The 16,830-nt window shown below is 36.7% G+C and overlaps 2 protein-coding genes across 3 annotated transcripts in view; one reads left to right on the top strand and one right to left on the bottom strand.

Moving 5' to 3' along the window:
• LOC100374893 (maestro heat-like repeat-containing protein family member 1) overlaps nucleotides 1–2,392 on the top strand; it is a 45,061-nt gene extending 42,669 nt beyond the window's left edge. For both annotated transcript variants that reach the window (XM_085500308.1, XM_085500307.1), the window contains exon 36: nucleotides 81–2,392. In XM_085500308.1, the coding sequence (XP_085356434.1) occupies nucleotides 81–163 (83 nt within the window). In that variant the 3' untranslated portion in view covers nucleotides 164–2,392. The remainder of the gene's footprint in view (nucleotides 1–80) is intronic.
• LOC102804146 (uncharacterized protein C18orf63-like) lies at nucleotides 2,269–11,299 on the bottom strand. Its single transcript, XM_078013335.2, has 11 exons — nucleotides 11,151–11,299; nucleotides 10,804–10,939; nucleotides 9,378–9,531; nucleotides 9,149–9,225; nucleotides 7,202–7,311; nucleotides 6,896–6,992; nucleotides 6,534–6,613; nucleotides 4,826–5,009; nucleotides 4,181–4,711; nucleotides 3,224–3,316; nucleotides 2,269–2,537 (listed from the first exon to the last, which is right to left on the bottom strand). The coding sequence occupies exons 1-11, from the start codon at nucleotides 11,297–11,299 to the stop codon at nucleotides 2,406–2,408; spliced, it is 1,743 nt and encodes a 580-aa protein (XP_077869461.2). The 3' UTR covers nucleotides 2,269–2,405.
• Between the last annotated feature and the right edge of the window lie 5,531 nt (nucleotides 11,300–16,830).

The following is a 16,830-nucleotide window of genomic DNA, read 5'->3' as shown; positions in this document are numbered from 1 at the left end:
GAACTATCTGGCTGTCATTCATCTTTACATGTCCTTCCATTATATTTTTAATACCACCATCAAAATCGTTTATTTTTCAGCATTAATTCTGCTACTGAAAGACCAGTCAGCTGAAGTGAGAATCAAAGCTGCTGAAGCTATGAGCCTTCTTTATGACTATTAGTTTACATGTTTTAATTAAGTTCAATGCTTATTTAGTTTTATTTGTATATCAAAAGCATTATTGAATAGGTGATTTTCCGTACAATTGCGAGATCTCGCGAGATGCATGAAAGACGCGCGTCGAACGTCTGCCGCAAAAATCGAACGATTTGATTTTGAACTCGAATTTCCTTATTTCGTAGCTCACACTGACCGGCCGATCATCGACAGAGGAATATTGCTTCCGAATACCCTATCATCAAATGTGGACAGCACATTATTAAGCATGGAAATGTCCCCAAAATACTTTCGCGTTTGTCGAATCCCACGCGATGTTTGACGCGACTACGACGCTATGACCTTTGTTTGTCCTGTTTTTACGTTCGATTTTACGCATAACGCGTGATTCTCGCATTGTACGGGAAAATGGTCTATTGATAATGGATCAGTGGAGTGTATAAAGTTTTATGGAGTGAATAGTCAAGGAAAATATGCATGTAGTATGTTTTATGGTCTTTTATTTCAAACTAATTACAACATTGCGGTTTTGAATTACAATATTATTTTATTATTGTCCATGCAAATATAAAATTATTATTGAAAAGCTGAAAATTATTCAAATATTTAATACTTAATCAATTAAACATTATACCTAAATCTAAAATCAATCTCATAAAGGATTCTGGCTCTTCCTATGACAAAAATTGAAGACATGTACCAGCTTACCATATTTACATATGCCATTGAAGTAAAATGTGTATCACAAGGTAAAGTTTATCAGACCAAGAACAAGTGTCTGTTTTGTTACCTTGCCCGTACCATCAAAGATGGAAGGGAAAGGTATATTAAGGGAAAAATTTTGTCCGGCGTTGTCGTCGTCGTTAATAATTGTTATTGTGTGCATAATAACTTTATCAAACTTGGTCTCCTTATTCATCAGTATAAAGTCTTCCCTGAGTTTGAACAACAGATGTCCTGTATGAAAATATCATGCAAAAATTGAGAAAATCTGATAAAATATTTTGACTGTTTCTACTTGACTGATCTCAGTGGAAATATTCATTGTTGTATGTGTTCAATGAAGCAAATGATTTATCTTGTAATAATATCCTTGGTTTCAAAACCAACTCATAGAGAGATTGCACAGTCTGATACACATTTGCAAACCTACTAATAAAATTTTTACAGAAAACAAGATGTCAGAAAATCAATATAAGCACTCCTATGAACCTAACTTTGATCAAGATCTGAAGCTAATAGAAAATCTGTTTAGTTCAAAGTTATCAAATCAAAAACAATACATAAAAAATACATGAAAAGCATTCTAAAATATATGTATTCTGTATTTGACAAACAGTTCATTCGACAAATGAAAACTCACAGGAATATGTTTCAGCTATTAGAACAGAATGATAGAGTTTTTATAATACTAGTTTAAAAACGCACTTCAAAGATTGCAGTGTTTGAAGATGTAGATTCTCAGGAGGCAACAGTACTGTTGACTTCTCCCTCCACTGGACACCAACTAACTTTTTAAGTTGATTTGCATACAAAGCACAGCTTGCAACAAGATAGCTATTCATAAAGGGTGTTTTTTTTTTACTTTTCATATAATACAGTAGTCACACAATGAGGCAGTTCATATTTGTCTCAGTGAATCATTAATTTTTGACAGACACCTGTACAAAATACTTGGACAAAAGCCATCTAAAATTTTCTGTTATCTTGCATGTTTTATGAATCTATTCACGTCTAAATGCAGCACTTTTTTTTTGCAATGAGGCATTTGTTTTTATACTAAAATATCTGAATTACTTTGAATAAAGCTGGAAATTATGTTCCTTAAAATAATTAAACAAATAAGGCACCAATGTTTTTGTAAGATATTTACATCTTTTAAGGACATTCGGTCGACTGATTCCCCACTGTTGTTTCAACCCCAAATTAATTATGACAATGCATATTTATATTGAAACAAACTATGATAAAGGGAATTATATTATATAACAAAGGGCAAGGTCACCAGAGTTCAACTATGTTTTACTACTAACATGCAGTTTGAGGGAATTTCTTGCATTGAATCCTGTATATGTACTGTGCAATAATAAAATTGATGAGTGTAACAAGCAGAGATGATCACATTAGTATTTCTCTTAGTCTGTAGTTTTTTGTAAGCGGTTACAATATAATTTATACATTTTAATTTCTGTATAGTGCATGTATAATAGCAATAAATCATGGTTACAATTGTCTTCTTGTTGCGTTTATTCTTCACTTCTCAGCTGTAGATGAATCATAACTTTTTGTATTAAATCTCCTTTCTTATCCTTGGCTTTGACAACAATACTTCTTTCTTTCAACCAGCTTATTAATGTAATTGTATTCACCTTTGATAACTGTGAAACATTTAAAAAAAATACAAATTGTGAACATGCGCAGTCTCTTTTAACTATGGTATGATAAATGCTGACATAGTATATCTAAAAGGTGGAGTGTTTCCACAGTCAGCTTGCATACACATAATGTGATATATTTACTAGTTATTGGTGGCCATTTTGACATAAAGCTATGGAATGCAAAATTACAGGTACGACAAAACTGGAACAATGCCAAATGATTCTTTGGGATAACTTTAGGTTATCTGCCAACTAATACTTTCTCCAGGAATTTGAAATCAAAATTGTCATACAGCTTTACGGTATTGGAATTTTGGTTCAAATTTCCAGGGACAACTTCTTTGGCATAATGTTTGGCTATAAAAGTTTAAGATTGGTCAAGATGACCCCCCCCCCCCCCCATACAGTAAATACTTAGTCGCATGTATTTTATAAGGCGTACATTAGCTGACTGTTAGAATTATATGATGGCAGTTTTTCGTCATTTTATTGCAATAAAGACTAATTGGAAAGGTCCCTAGTGAAAACATGAGCACAGAAACTGCATAATAGCTACTGCTGGAGCAGTGTTTGTCCTAGAACCAAGGCCAACAAGTTCAATTCAATTTGCAAGTACTGTAGGCCATCAACTCATTGATGTTTGTGACAAACACTGGTTAGCGAGGGGGAAAAAAAAATGTTCTTACCTGACCACAAGCTGCCAATGATCCTATATCTACATTTTCTTGAACTTTTGGTTTGGTTCGTTGTTTCTTCACTGTCTCATTACATTCAGCATCCTGAAAACAAAATGAGCTAGAGTTTAAATGAACTGACTCACAAATTCAACTTAATAAAATGATGGTGTGAATGCATTCCAAACTGGCATATCTGATTCTAAGACAGCTCCCCTGAATTAAAATGTTGCACTGTGGAAGTATACAAAGATAATGTATCTTGAGTGAAAGTTATGCTGTTTATAGAATACTGTCTCAGAATTCTTTCCCCACGAGTTTTTTTTCTGCTACACACCACATAATCTGGCAAAGTACACTGATAGGCCAGTATTTAAGGCTATGATCTAATTAGATTAAAAATGTCATAAAATGCAAAAAACCAATTGGAATGTCTTTTAGAAGACCATGGATAGTATGCTGCTAAAAGTAAGATTTTTTTTTTGCGATTGGAGAAGAACTGAATACTATATAGTTGGCATATTTTATCACAGCTTTCTTGTGGTAAGCATTGCATGCCACAAAAAGGCTGGATATCTTCACAGTGCTTATGATTGGAATATGAAATATTGTGTATGCAGATTAACTAAAACAACTCATCAAAACTTCCAAATCAAATATTGACATAGTTCTGCCGTGTATTCAGATGAGCCATACCTCAAAGTGCAATCTAAAACAATTGTGAATTCACTTAATATTGCCTAATTATTGAAATTTCATACTCCAGTCAAATAGTTCAAAATAAACTAAATTTCAGCTGACTGACACATATATTTTGATGGGCCAAACTATTTCCCTCTAATTTGTTGGGTCAAGTCTTAAATTTGCAGTCACTGCAGTAATTTTTCTATCAACGTGTACTGATACATACATTAATATTTGGATAAATCGAACATGGCAAGACTGATAAATTTAATAATAGCGTCTCACCTGTTTCTTTCTCTTTCCTGCTGGTATTATCTGAGTTTTTCCAACACCCATATTAACTGGTTGCATAGTAAGTGTTTTTCCAGGAATAGGTTGGCTTGAGAAAGATGGTTTAATGAGATTTCTTTTTACTGGTGTGTACTGACTTGAGAGTTGTGTTTTCACACTGGCACTGGGGAATGTGGATTGATCTGCAAATATGGGAGTTCTAGCAACAGGTTTAAATGATGGCACAGTTCGTGGCTTGACTGGTTGTTTTGTAGCAAGAGGGGTTCTAATGCACTGTGCCTTGAATATCGGTATAACTCTTTGTGTTTTAGGGATATTTTCAGGCACAGACTTTGGAATACCACATGTTTGGGTGGTCGAAGCATTTGCACTCAGAAATCCAGCATTTCGGAATAAATTATTTGATGTTTGACTGCAGACAGGGTGATGATAAGTATTAGTGTAAATTTTCTCCACATTTCTTCTTGCTGGTAGTTTTCTTTGTGGTGGTTCATCACTTAAAGACGAGGAAATTTGATCAATGTCCTGCAAATAAAATTTGAATACTAGTACATTAGATTATTTGTGTTATTGGCAGCCACATTGTATCTGATCACTAAACAAATTTACATTCCTTGATCATTTGAACTGTTTACTTACATTACTACTAGCCTCACATAATGTTGTTGTACTATACTGTGGTTTTCTGCCAATCTTCAATGACACTCCACACACAGTTGGCATCTTGTTCTGCACATCAGTCAGAAATGCATTGAGTATTGATTCTGAATCACTCCGGGGAATTACAACTAAATCTCTTTTCCTAACACAGCACTCTGGATAACTGAACAGTGTTAAAGACATCAACAAAGATAAAATAGCACTATTCACCAGTGGTACTTCTGTTTTCTGGTAACTCTTTCAGTTACAGCATATCATATCAACTGTATCTGAATCCTGCCTTTAGTAGGAAACACAATTCAAATCAAAGAAAGCTTAGAAAGAACTCTAATGTGCTGAGAGTATTGGAAACACATTAAAAATAATTTGAAATTACTTGTACTTGAGATATTGATGGAAAAGCTGAAAACTAATTATGCAAATCAGAAAATTAATATGAACAGATTTGAGTGTAAAACTAATGAGGTCTGCGCAAAGTAACAGACTATCTATGTACCAAGTTTTATTGAAATGTGATTAGAACCAAAAAATTATGAATTATTATGCTAATTAGCAATTAATATGAACAGATTTTAACCCCAAACTAATCAGGTTTGTACATCGTCCTAGAGCATCATTGTACTGATTTTCATTGAAATGGAATAATTAGTACTTTAGATATCAGTGTGATAGCTTAGAATTTGTTAATTATGCAAATTAAGTAATTAATATCGACAGAGTTTAACCCACAGTTAATCAGGTCTGACTATTGTCTACAGCATCCATGTACAACATTTCAACGAAATATGATTAGTACTTAAGATATCAGTGTGAAAGTTAATTATGCAAATTAGGTAATTAATATACATAAATATTTACCGAAAACTAATTGGGTCCCTGCATAATTCTAGATTCATTAAAATGTAATGATTAGTACTTAAGATATCAGTGGAAAAGCTGAAAATTAATTAATTATGAATATTAGGTGTGTTAATATGCACAAGGTCTCTGCATAGGCCATGAGTATCTATGTACCAAGTTTCAATGAAATGTAATGCTTACTACTTGAAATATCAAAAGCTGACAATTAATTATGCAAATTAGGTAATTAATATGTACTGATATTACCCTAAAAACTATCAGGTCTGTGCAGTGTCCTATGACATCTAGGTACCAAGTTGCATTGAAATGTGATGATTACTACTTGAGATATCAGTGGAAAAAAACGAAAATTGACTAATTGTTATACAAATTAGGTAATTAATATGCACGGATTTTTACCCAAAACTAATCAAATCTGCACATAAGTTCAGAGCATCTATGTACCAAGTTTCATCAAAATCCAAAGAGTGGTTGTTTAGATATCAGTGCATGGAGCAGCTAAAAATTAGCTAATTATCATGTAAATTAGGTAATTAATATGCATGGATTTTTACCAAAAACTGAGCAAATCTATGCATAAGTTCAGAGCATCTAGTTTCATTAAAAAAAGATGTATGGTTCTTGAGATAGCAGTGAAAAAGACGAACACACATACACACACATACAAACTAACTGCAAAGACTCCCATTGTGTGCTTCGCACATGGGAGTCAAAAACAAACACATATTACCAAGATGCTACAGCAAAACATTCTACTATTTTTCACCACCTTGCTCATTTGGTTGAATAACTCAGTGTTTAGATTGGCATACATTACAAAGGATACGTAAATAGAATGTTACCAATCGCTGGGAAGTACACATTAAAGAAGACCAATTCATCAGATTCTGGTAACCTATAACCATACTTTGATATACAAAAAGAAAATCCAACAGATGAGTTATTATTGTTATTTACCAGCATTATAATTAATATATACAACAATTATTAATGATAAACTTGTGTGGGACAGGTATATTTCTTCCACTGTATTAGCAGCAAGCATTTTTGGGGGGAATTGACTGAGGTATTTGCCGTGATAATTATTTTGTACTGATCTGTGTATATTTTACTTTTTTTTTCAAACATTATATCCATTTTCAGTATAAAACAGAAAAATAATTCACTTTTATTGTGATTCAAACCTACCATGTTTTTCCAATGTCTTTTGATATCTTTATATGATGAGAAAGGACTTGATTTGGGTATATCATGTGTTATGTTTACTAATTTCCCTTTTTTCATACTGTAATAAAAAACAGGTTACAGATAAATTACTTGCTCCAGTGACAAGGAAATCATTAGTTACATCTAGCATAATATACACATTTTGTATGCAATATTTTTAGGAGGAATACAGTAATATTAACCTATAAAGTGTATGGTGAGATGATGTCACTAGATTTACAAAAGTTTAATACATACTAGTAAATTGTAAAATGAACTTTAAAATACCTTGGCATTACATAGCACCACTTATCTTCAATGGAGAACTCATTAATTACCGCAGACTTAGACATGAAGAATTTTTCTATGACAGGTACACAAATTTCAAAATCTTGAATCTGTTTTGAGATAAAGGAATTCACTTAAATCTTAGAAATTGAAACCTGTGTATTGTTTTTAGTCCCCATTCGGACATAGTCCGAAAACAGGGACTTATGGTTTGCCCTGTGTGTGTCCGTGCGTCTGTGCGTTCGTGATCACCTGTATCTCGAACATGCATGGACCGATTAAGTTCAAACTCATACATCACACATTATATGGGACATATGCACATGCATTTTTTTCATGATCCGATTAACGATAGCCAAACAGCGGCCATTTTAAGGCCGAAAATGCATCAAAATCGCACATTTTCACCATTCCAGACCCGGATCTCAGTTATGCATGGACACATTTTTTCAAATTTGGCACATACATTAAACATAATAGGACCTTGATGCACGTCATTTTTTTTTTTTGGATCGGGTTTGAAATGGCCGACTGCGGCCATTTTGTTTTAAAGAATTCAATTCTGGATTGTCGCATACGACTTATTTACCACTTCCGTGTCACTGACAATGTTCTATATAATTTATAGTAAATTCCAGACTCATTATGTATGCTGATGTAATGGTCTATTTATAGACAGTGTGGGTATATATAGGGGAGTTGTTCAGCACTGAGTTCAGATCGGAGATCTCGTTGAATTGTATTGGAGTTTAAGTATCTAGTCATTGGAGTAGTGGAGTTTTACCGCGTTATTGTACTTGATGTTTGCAGAGTATAATAATACCAGTACCAGTTGAAACCTCATCTGTTGGCTACGTGTTCGTATTTTATCATCGCCGCCAGGGAAGGCTTTCTGTTACTGTTGCCATTTTGGTATTTGAACCATCAGATCTGTACTATACCAATTACGGTAATATTACATTACGTGTGACATCTGGGGGCTCGTCCGGGAGCAGTGAAGACATATAGAAGACAATATGGCCAGCGAGATGAAAGATATGTGGAAACAAGAGTTGATGGAATGGGCGGATGAACTGGGAATGACTGGAGAAAACAATGATGTTCGTATTTTATCATCGCCGCCAGGGAAGTCTTTCTGTTACTGTTGCCATTTTGGTATTTGAACCATCAGACCTGTACTATATCAATTACGGTAATATTACCGTGCGTGTGACATGGATCTGTATCTGAGAAATGCCTGGATTGATCAAGTTCAAACTTCACACACACAAGGTACATCATGTCACAAATATGTATGTGCATTTGTTTCATGATCTCATTAACGATAGCCAAATGACGGCCGCTTTAAGGCCGAAAATGCATTGAAATCGCACATTTTCACCATTCCGGACCCGGATCTCAGTTATGCATGGACGGATTTTGTTCAAATTTGGTACATACATTAAACATAATAGAACCTTGATGCACGTCATTTCTTTTTTCGGATCTAGTTTGAAATGGCCGACTGGCGGCCATTTTTTTTTAAAGAATTCAGTTATGGATTCGTATCCGAGACATGTCTGGATTGATCAAGTTCAAACTTCACACACACATGGTACATCATGTCACAAATAGATATGTGCATTTGTTTCATGATCCGCTTAACAATAGCTGAATGATGGCCATTTTAAGGCCGAAAATGTATCAAAATCACAATTCCGGAATCGGATCTCAGTCATGCATGGATGGATTTTGTTCAGATTTAGTACAATGTGTTGTACATATGCAGGTACATTTCGGTCATGATCTGCTTTGAATGTATATGTCACTCAAATATGAACGGAACGGGGACGTGTCATTGACAATGACTTGTCACTTATAAATTAATTTGACGACATCCATGAAGATTTGAGTAATCATTATCTATTAGATGATAAAATGATAAATCTGGCAGATGTGTGTACTTACCCTGTTAGTTGGTAACTTTACATTACTGGCTTCAAGTGCTAACGTAATTTCTTCATTAACCACAGTAATATCCATTTCTAAGTAAAAACCAATACTATACATGTAAGTAACTATGTTATAAATCCTTACACTCCTTATAGCTGAATTACTTGTTCATGAATTCCAGTGTCTGAACACTGCAGTGTGAATTTTAAGTTCTAGAATAATATGAGGCTATTGACATACTTACTGACAGCATTCAGTCTTGTTGAAGTCTGAATAAAATCTCTTCCTTGAACAAAAACTTTACCCACTTTATTCCATGTTGGTGCAAGTTTAGCTGTCATAGTATATACAAAACTGGATTGAAAAATACTTGGCAGGAGTCTGGTTACTTTCTCTATCTGTAATATTATGTATCGGTAATATTGTCAAATTGAAAATCAAAGAATGCTTAATCAAAGAATTAAAGAGCTTTTGTTTGCTGGGGTATTGAAAGCATAAAATAAATATTTATAATCTAACACTAACCAGCCTATTCAAACAAGTAGCAAGTTGGCTAATAAAGTGTTGCTCATTGAGATGTGAAAGCATTCTGATCCATAGAATTGAAAACTATGTATAAATTGTTTGTCATTGAGAAATGTTCATTTTTCTCTGCATTTAATTGACAATTAAAGTATCAAAAAAAAAAAATCATAATTAAATAATAACACATGTTCAAGAGATTGTGGTTTTGACCAAACGCCTGAGGGCAGACAATAAATCATGATATTGCCGAATGACCATGTGTTATTTATTTTATCACATCAAGCAGACATCACACCCGCTCCCCCACAAAATAACAACACTTATATTTGAAGTATGCAATACACTGTTTGCTGGAAAAAAATGCGAAATACACACAGTATATGTTATTTTCAGCCATGGATACTTTTTTTAATAACCGTGTTCCAGCAGTGTGAACCATACAATTTATCGAGTACAACAGTTTTTAAATGAATTGAGAAATTCTCAAACGCAAGTTATTTGACCACTCGCCAGATAAAAATGTCAGATTGCAATGAAACTGACTGAAATTACTTTCTCACGAACGTACTACACCTTCTATTCACAAGTCACACAGCTTAAACCGTTTTTGGTTAGCATCAGCGTGGAACTCATACAAAAGCTCACAGCATAGAACATGTTGTATCGATCCCGGCTGCAATGTACAGTGGCGGCTTTGCCGTACATTTTTGCTTCATATAAAGAATACCCTAAACATCAAAACAGAGTATCTTACTTAATATCCATTGTGGCACATTTGCTGTCTATTTCGGATGGCTAAAGTTCCTTCAAAACCTTCAAAGCAACCCCCAAAGCAACTGCGGCTGGGGCAGCACCAGTGCAGCGATGTAATATCTACTTGGTGGGCAATATACCATGTAATATCCATTTTAATTCAATGTCATGTGACCGAATCTCAACCAATCCCAGCATGCATAACAGCAGTGAGATGTGATAAAATCCCCTAATTTTCCAAAGAATATTCTCATTCATATCAATGATTATATATTGATAGCGAAACACAATGTTTAATGCAGTGTTCGTTACTATTTTGAATCTGCAAAAAGCACTGCCTGTCTACACATTTTTTCACTTAATAAAATCATTTCAAAATATTCATAATATACCTGTAATCCCATTCTGTTAAATTTCGGCATCAAAATCTTTGATTTGAACAAGGCCTGGTGCATGACAAGATATATCTTGGCTATATCATCAAGTGATGGTGTTGCTAAGATATTTGCTTCTGTAAAAATCAATTCTCTGAAAGAAAATGGAAAAATAGATATACACCGATGCCAGCTGACTGTGGGTTTACCATATTGCCGAGAAGTTTTGACCCCCTTCTACACTCACACCATTGCGCCAGTGATTCATAAATAAACAACACAGCTTTTTGCCTGAGGGAAACGCCTAAAATATATGTAGATATATATCACAATACAACATGCAAATATATCACAAATTTCCAAACCTGCATTTCATTACTTGCAGTTGATGAACTCGTCCGCCATTTTGCTCCAAAATGTCCTTCTTGATAACTAGAGTAACATTGCAAAAATCTGTCATTTCTGGTAGTTTAGTGAAGTATAATGTTGTCGGATTTTTCCATCTATAATCCATGACTTGGTGGAGTTGAGCTGAAAAAACAATTGTATTCGTAACGACATCAGCACCAAACCTATAAGCCGATGGCTTCGCTCGACTCCCCAGTGCCAGGACGCCATTACCGCTAGATCACGCCAGCGCGTTGTTTACATTTTTACGATACTGAAATTCGTCAGAAAAATTTTATAGTATTTGGGCCATTTTAACATGGTTTGGTTTAGCGCACGGACAATCTGTTCAGGAACACGACCTATCATCTCATGTGGCAAGTTATTAACAGAAACTAACACCGGATTTTGCTGTCGTCTGCTACCTGTTTCTTTTTTTTCCCGCGAAATTTAAAATTCGTGGTTTTACCATTCAATAGTCACTACGAATATTAACTAAAATATAATTATTGCAACTACTTACAGCTAAACGCACTTCGACAATAACAATGAACTGTTGCTAGTGTATATACCAACAATCTGGATGCCGGAGCCGCAACAAATATTAGAAAACGAAATAATCTTTTTCACAAGCAAAGGTGGCAGTATTGAAAATCTGCGTGAATATAAAAACAAGAACAAAAATTGTATTAACGTTGGTGGCACTATTACACTAAACTACCCAAACGAAAGTAGTGTGATGATTGGATTATGATGGTGCTATAACAAAAGTATCGTCACTGTCAAAAACGAAAGAATTGTTATCACAAACCATGATGGCAGTATTAATATAAATGGCCTCATTTAGAAAAACAAAAGCAACTATTATATGAACACTAGTGGCGCTATAGCAAATTTACCATTCGTTAAAAAAGAAAGCACATCATAATATTGACGTTAGCGGCGTGGTTATACATTCATAAACGAAAGTTATTTAGAATGTCAACTTCAGCGGCGCCATTGTGTCAATTAAAAAACGAAAGCACACGAAGACGTTTCGAACGACGGGAGCGCCAAAACAAACAACGACCGTTTGTTGTAATATTCACAGAGAATGTGAAACCATTCTTTAAGGTAATTTATTATACTGGGTGCGAGTCTGTGACATTTCCTCGTGTAAAATGTATTTTATTTGGAAGTTTCAGCCAATTTCCGGTGTCCAAAAATGATCTTTCGGGTTTGCAGACACTGCGAGCACATCGTTTTAGACGAATGTGAGGCGGTTTCTTTTTTAAATTAAATAGTTTGAATCAATTGTAAACAGAACCGGGATAATGATCGACTAGAGAAGCCCCAGTAAAATCCGGCGGTAAAACTTTGTTTCTTTGGAGTAAAATCGAACATAATGACGCGAAACGAAGACTAATACGAATAGTGTTACTATGAATGCTTGCTCATTGTTCCTTCCCGATACAGAAGTGATATGTAACCATGCGAACAGGACTGCATGTAATGGGGTCAGGGTCATTTGACTGTATGTATGGATTTTTATTCAACATTATGGTGTTTTAATGTACCATAAATTTAATTTAATTTAACACATTTACTTGCAATATCTTCTTGTCATGGTTAGCCTCTAAAATGTGACTGTCTTGAAAACAGTACATTTTTGAAGTAGTGGTTGTCATGGGAACTGAACTTAAGAAAATCTTATGGTAGTTTTAAAAACAAACAAACATGGACACGAAAATTACCAATTTATGGGCAATTTTCGATCACAAATAAAAATACAAACAGGCACATTACATTCAGGGAATATATAACAAGTTAAAAAAGTAAACAAAAGAATGTGTCCTGGTCTGCAACTAATTTCAGGTTTGTGCAACTGTACCCGTGTCCTGGTCTGCTACTAATTTCAGGTTTGTGCAACTGTACCAGTGTCCTGGTCTGCAACTAATTTCAAGTTTGTGCGACTGTACCCGTGTCCTGGTCTGCAACTAATTTCAGGTTTGTGCAACTATATACCCGTGTCCTGGTCTGCAACTAATTTCAGGTTTGTGCAACTGTACCCTTGTCCTGGTCTACTACTAATTTCAAGTTTGTGCGACTGTACCCGTGTCCTGGTCTGCTACTAATTTCAAGTTTGTGCAACTATATACCCGTGTCCTGGTCTGCAACTAATTTCAAGTTTGTGCGACTGTACCAGTGTCCTGGTCTGCAACTAATTTCAGGTTTGTGCAACTATATACCCGTGTCCTGGTCTGCAACTAATTTCAGGTTTGTGCAACTGTACCCTTGTCCTGGTCTACTACTAATTTCAAGTTTGTGCGACTGTACCCGTGTCCTGGTCTGCTACTAATTTCAAGTTTGTGCGACTGTACCCGTGTCCTGGTCTGCTACTAATTGCAGGTTTGTGCAACTGTACACGTGTCCTGGTCTGCAACTAATTTCAGGTTTGTGCGACTTTACCCGTGTCCTGGTCTGCAACTAATTTGAAGTTTGTGCAACTATATACCCGTGTCCTGGTCTGCAACTAATTTCAGGTTTGTGCAACTGTACCCTTGTCCTGGTGTACTACTAATTTCAAGTTTGTGCGACTGTACCCGTGTCCTGGTCTGCTACTAATTTCAAGTTTGTGCGACTGTACCAGTGTCCTGGTCTGCAACTAATTTCAGGTTTGTGCAACTATATACCCGTGTCCTGGTCTGCAACTAATTTCAGGTTTGTGCAACTGTACCCTTGTCCTGGTCTACTACTAATTTCAAGTTTGTGCGACTGTACCCGTGTCCTGGTCTGCTACTAATTTCAAGTTTGTGCGACTGTACCTGTGTCCTGGTCTGCTACTAATTGCAGGTTTGTGCAACTGTACACGTGTCCTGGTCTGCAACTAATTTCAGGTTTGTGCGACTGTACCCGTGTCCTGGTCTGCAACTAATTTGAAGTTTGTGCAACTGTACCCGTGTCCTGGTCTGCAACTAATTTCAGGTTTGTGCAACTGTACCTGTGTCCTGGTCTGCAACTAATTTCAGGTTTGTGCGACTGTACCCGTGTCCTGGTCTGCAACTAATTTCAGGTTTGTGCGACTGTACCCGTGTCCTGGTCTGCAACTAATTTCAGGTTTGTGTGACTGTACCCGTGTCCTGGTCTGCAACTAATTTCAAGTTTGTGCAACTGTACCCGTGTCCTGGTCTGCAACTAATTTCAGGTTTGTGTGACTGTACCCGTGTCCTGGTCTGCAACTAATTTCAAGTTTGTGTGACTGTACCCGTGTCCTGGTCTGCAACTAATTTCAAGTTTGTGCGACTGTACCCGTGTCCTGGTCTGCTACTAATTTCAGGTTTGTGTGACTGTACCCGTGTCCTGGTCTGCAACTAATTTCAAGTTTGTGTGACTGTACCCGTGTCCTGGTCTGCAACTAATTTAAAATTTGTGCGACTGTACCTGTGTCCTGGTCTGCAACTAATTTGAAGTTTGTGCAACTGTACCCGTGTCCTGGTCTGCAACTAATTTCAAGTTTGTGCGACTGTACCCGTGTCCTCGTCTGCAACTAATTTCAGGTTTGTGCGACTGTACCCGTGTCCTGGTCTGCAACTAATTTCAGGTTTGTGCAACTATATACCCGTGTCCTGGTCTGCAACTAATTTCAGGTTTGTGCAACTGTACCCTTGTCCTGGTCTACTACTAATTTCAAGTTTGTGCGACTGTACCCGTGTCCTGGTCTGCTACTAATTTCAAGTTTGTGCAACTATATACCCGTGTCCTGGTCTGCAACTAATTTCAAGTTTGTGCGACTGTACCAGTGTCCTGGTCTGCAACTAATTTCAGGTTTGTGCAACTATATACCCGTGTCCTGGTCTGCAACTAATTTCAGGTTTGTGCAACTGTACCCTTGTCCTGGTCTACTACTAATTTCAAGTTTGTGCGACTGTACCCGTGTCCTGGTCTGCTACTAATTTCAAGTTTGTGCGACTGTACCCGTGTCCTGGTCTGCTACTAATTGCAGGTTTGTGCAACTGTACACGTGTCCTGGTCTGCAACTAATTTCAGGTTTGTGCGACTTTACCCGTGTCCTGGTCTGCAACTAATTTGAAGTTTGTGCAACTATATACCCGTGTCCTGGTCTGCAACTAATTTCAGGTTTGTGCAACTGTACCCTTGTCCTGGTCTACTACTAATTTCAAGTTTGTGCGACTGTACCCGTGTCCTGGTCTGCTACTAATTTCAAGTTTGTGCGACTGTACCAGTGTCCTGGTCTGCAACTAATTTCAGGTTTGTGCAACTATATACCCGTGTCCTGGTCTGCAACTAATTTCAGGTTTGTGCAACTGTACCCTTGTCCTGGTCTACTACTAATTTCAAGTTTGTGCGACTGTACCCGTGTCCTGGTCTGCTACTAATTTCAAGTTTGTGCGACTGTACCTGTGTCCTGGTCTGCTACTAATTGCAGGTTTGTGCAACTGTACACGTGTCCTGGTCTGCAACTAATTTCAGGTTTGTGCGACTGTACCCGTGTCCTGGTCTGCAACTAATTTGAAGTTTGTGCAACTGTACCCGTGTCCTGGTCTGCAACTAATTTCAGGTTTGTGCAACTGTACCTGTGTCCTGGTCTGCAACTAATTTCAGGTTTGTGCGACTGTACCCGTGTCCTGGTCTGCAACTAATTTCAGGTTTGTGCGACTGTACCCGTGTCCTGGTCTGCAACTAATTTCAGGTTTGTGTGACTGTACCCGTGTCCTGGTCTGCAACTAATTTCAAGTTTGTGCAACTGTACCCGTGTCCTGGTCTGCAACTAATTTCAGGTTTGTGTGACTGTACCCGTGTCCTGGTCTGCAACTAATTTCAAGTTTGTGTGACTGTACCCGTGTCCTGGTCTGCAACTAATTTCAAGTTTGTGCGACTGTACCCGTGTCCTGGTCTGCTACTAATTTCAGGTTTGTGTGACTGTACCCGTGTCCTGGTCTGCAACTAATTTCAAGTTTGTGTGACTGTACCCGTGTCCTGGTCTGCAACTAATTTAAAATTTGTGCGACTGTACCTGTGTCCTGGTCTGCAACTAATTTGAAGTTTGTGCAACTGTACCCGTGTCCTGGTCTGCAACTAATTTCAAGTTTGTGCGACTGTACCAGTGTCCTGGTCTGCAACTAATTTCAAATTTGTGTGACTGTACCCATGTCCTGCGTTCGTGAATTTAGAGTGCTTTTTCTAGTCTGATTTTGTTTCTCAGTTTGGGATTTTTAAATTATACGAGTAACCACTTTTATTGTCACAAAACTCAAGACCAACAACCATTAAGAATTGTATCTCCAGGTTTATAAAATCTAATAGTATACACATTCCAAAATCGAAGTCAAATATATACTAATATAGATATCCACTAATGTTACTCCAATTTTTAACGGTTTCATTGATGTCTGCAAACCAGCTGACTATTCCCTATTGGTTGGTTTTAGTATGGACCTACTGGAGATGAACACAGCTTGGTGATTAATACTTACCATGGTACTCTGCCTATTCTTCATTTTATTTTTTTCAGATCAGAGTATAGATGCATGCCAGAGTAAGGCCAGTTGACAGGGGTTTTATAACACCACATCAGAGAGCACACTACATTCAGAAACCAGCTGAGGACTTTGGTGGGTAACTTGCCAGCAAGAATTGTTTTATAGAACAATAATTCAG

Source organism: Saccoglossus kowalevskii, chromosome 6 (genome assembly GCF_978046115.1).
Source record: "Saccoglossus kowalevskii chromosome 6, keSacKowa6.1, whole genome shotgun sequence".
Lineage (NCBI taxonomy): Eukaryota > Metazoa > Hemichordata > Enteropneusta > Harrimaniidae > Saccoglossus > Saccoglossus kowalevskii.
This window is presented reverse-complemented; position numbering and strand designations above follow the sequence as displayed.

Coding starts and splice junctions, on each gene's coding strand:
- LOC102804146 (XM_078013335.2), bottom strand. CDS start 11,299: ATGGATTATAGATGGAAAAATCCGACAACATTATACTTCACTAAACTA. Junction 10,940..11,150: donor CTGCAAGTAATGAAATGCAG/GTTTGGAAATTT, acceptor ATTTTCTTTCAG/AGAATTGATTTTTACAGAAG. Junction 9,226..9,377: donor AACAAGACTGAATGCTGTCA/GTAAGTATGTCA, acceptor GTTTTTACTTAG/AAATGGATATTACTGTGGTT.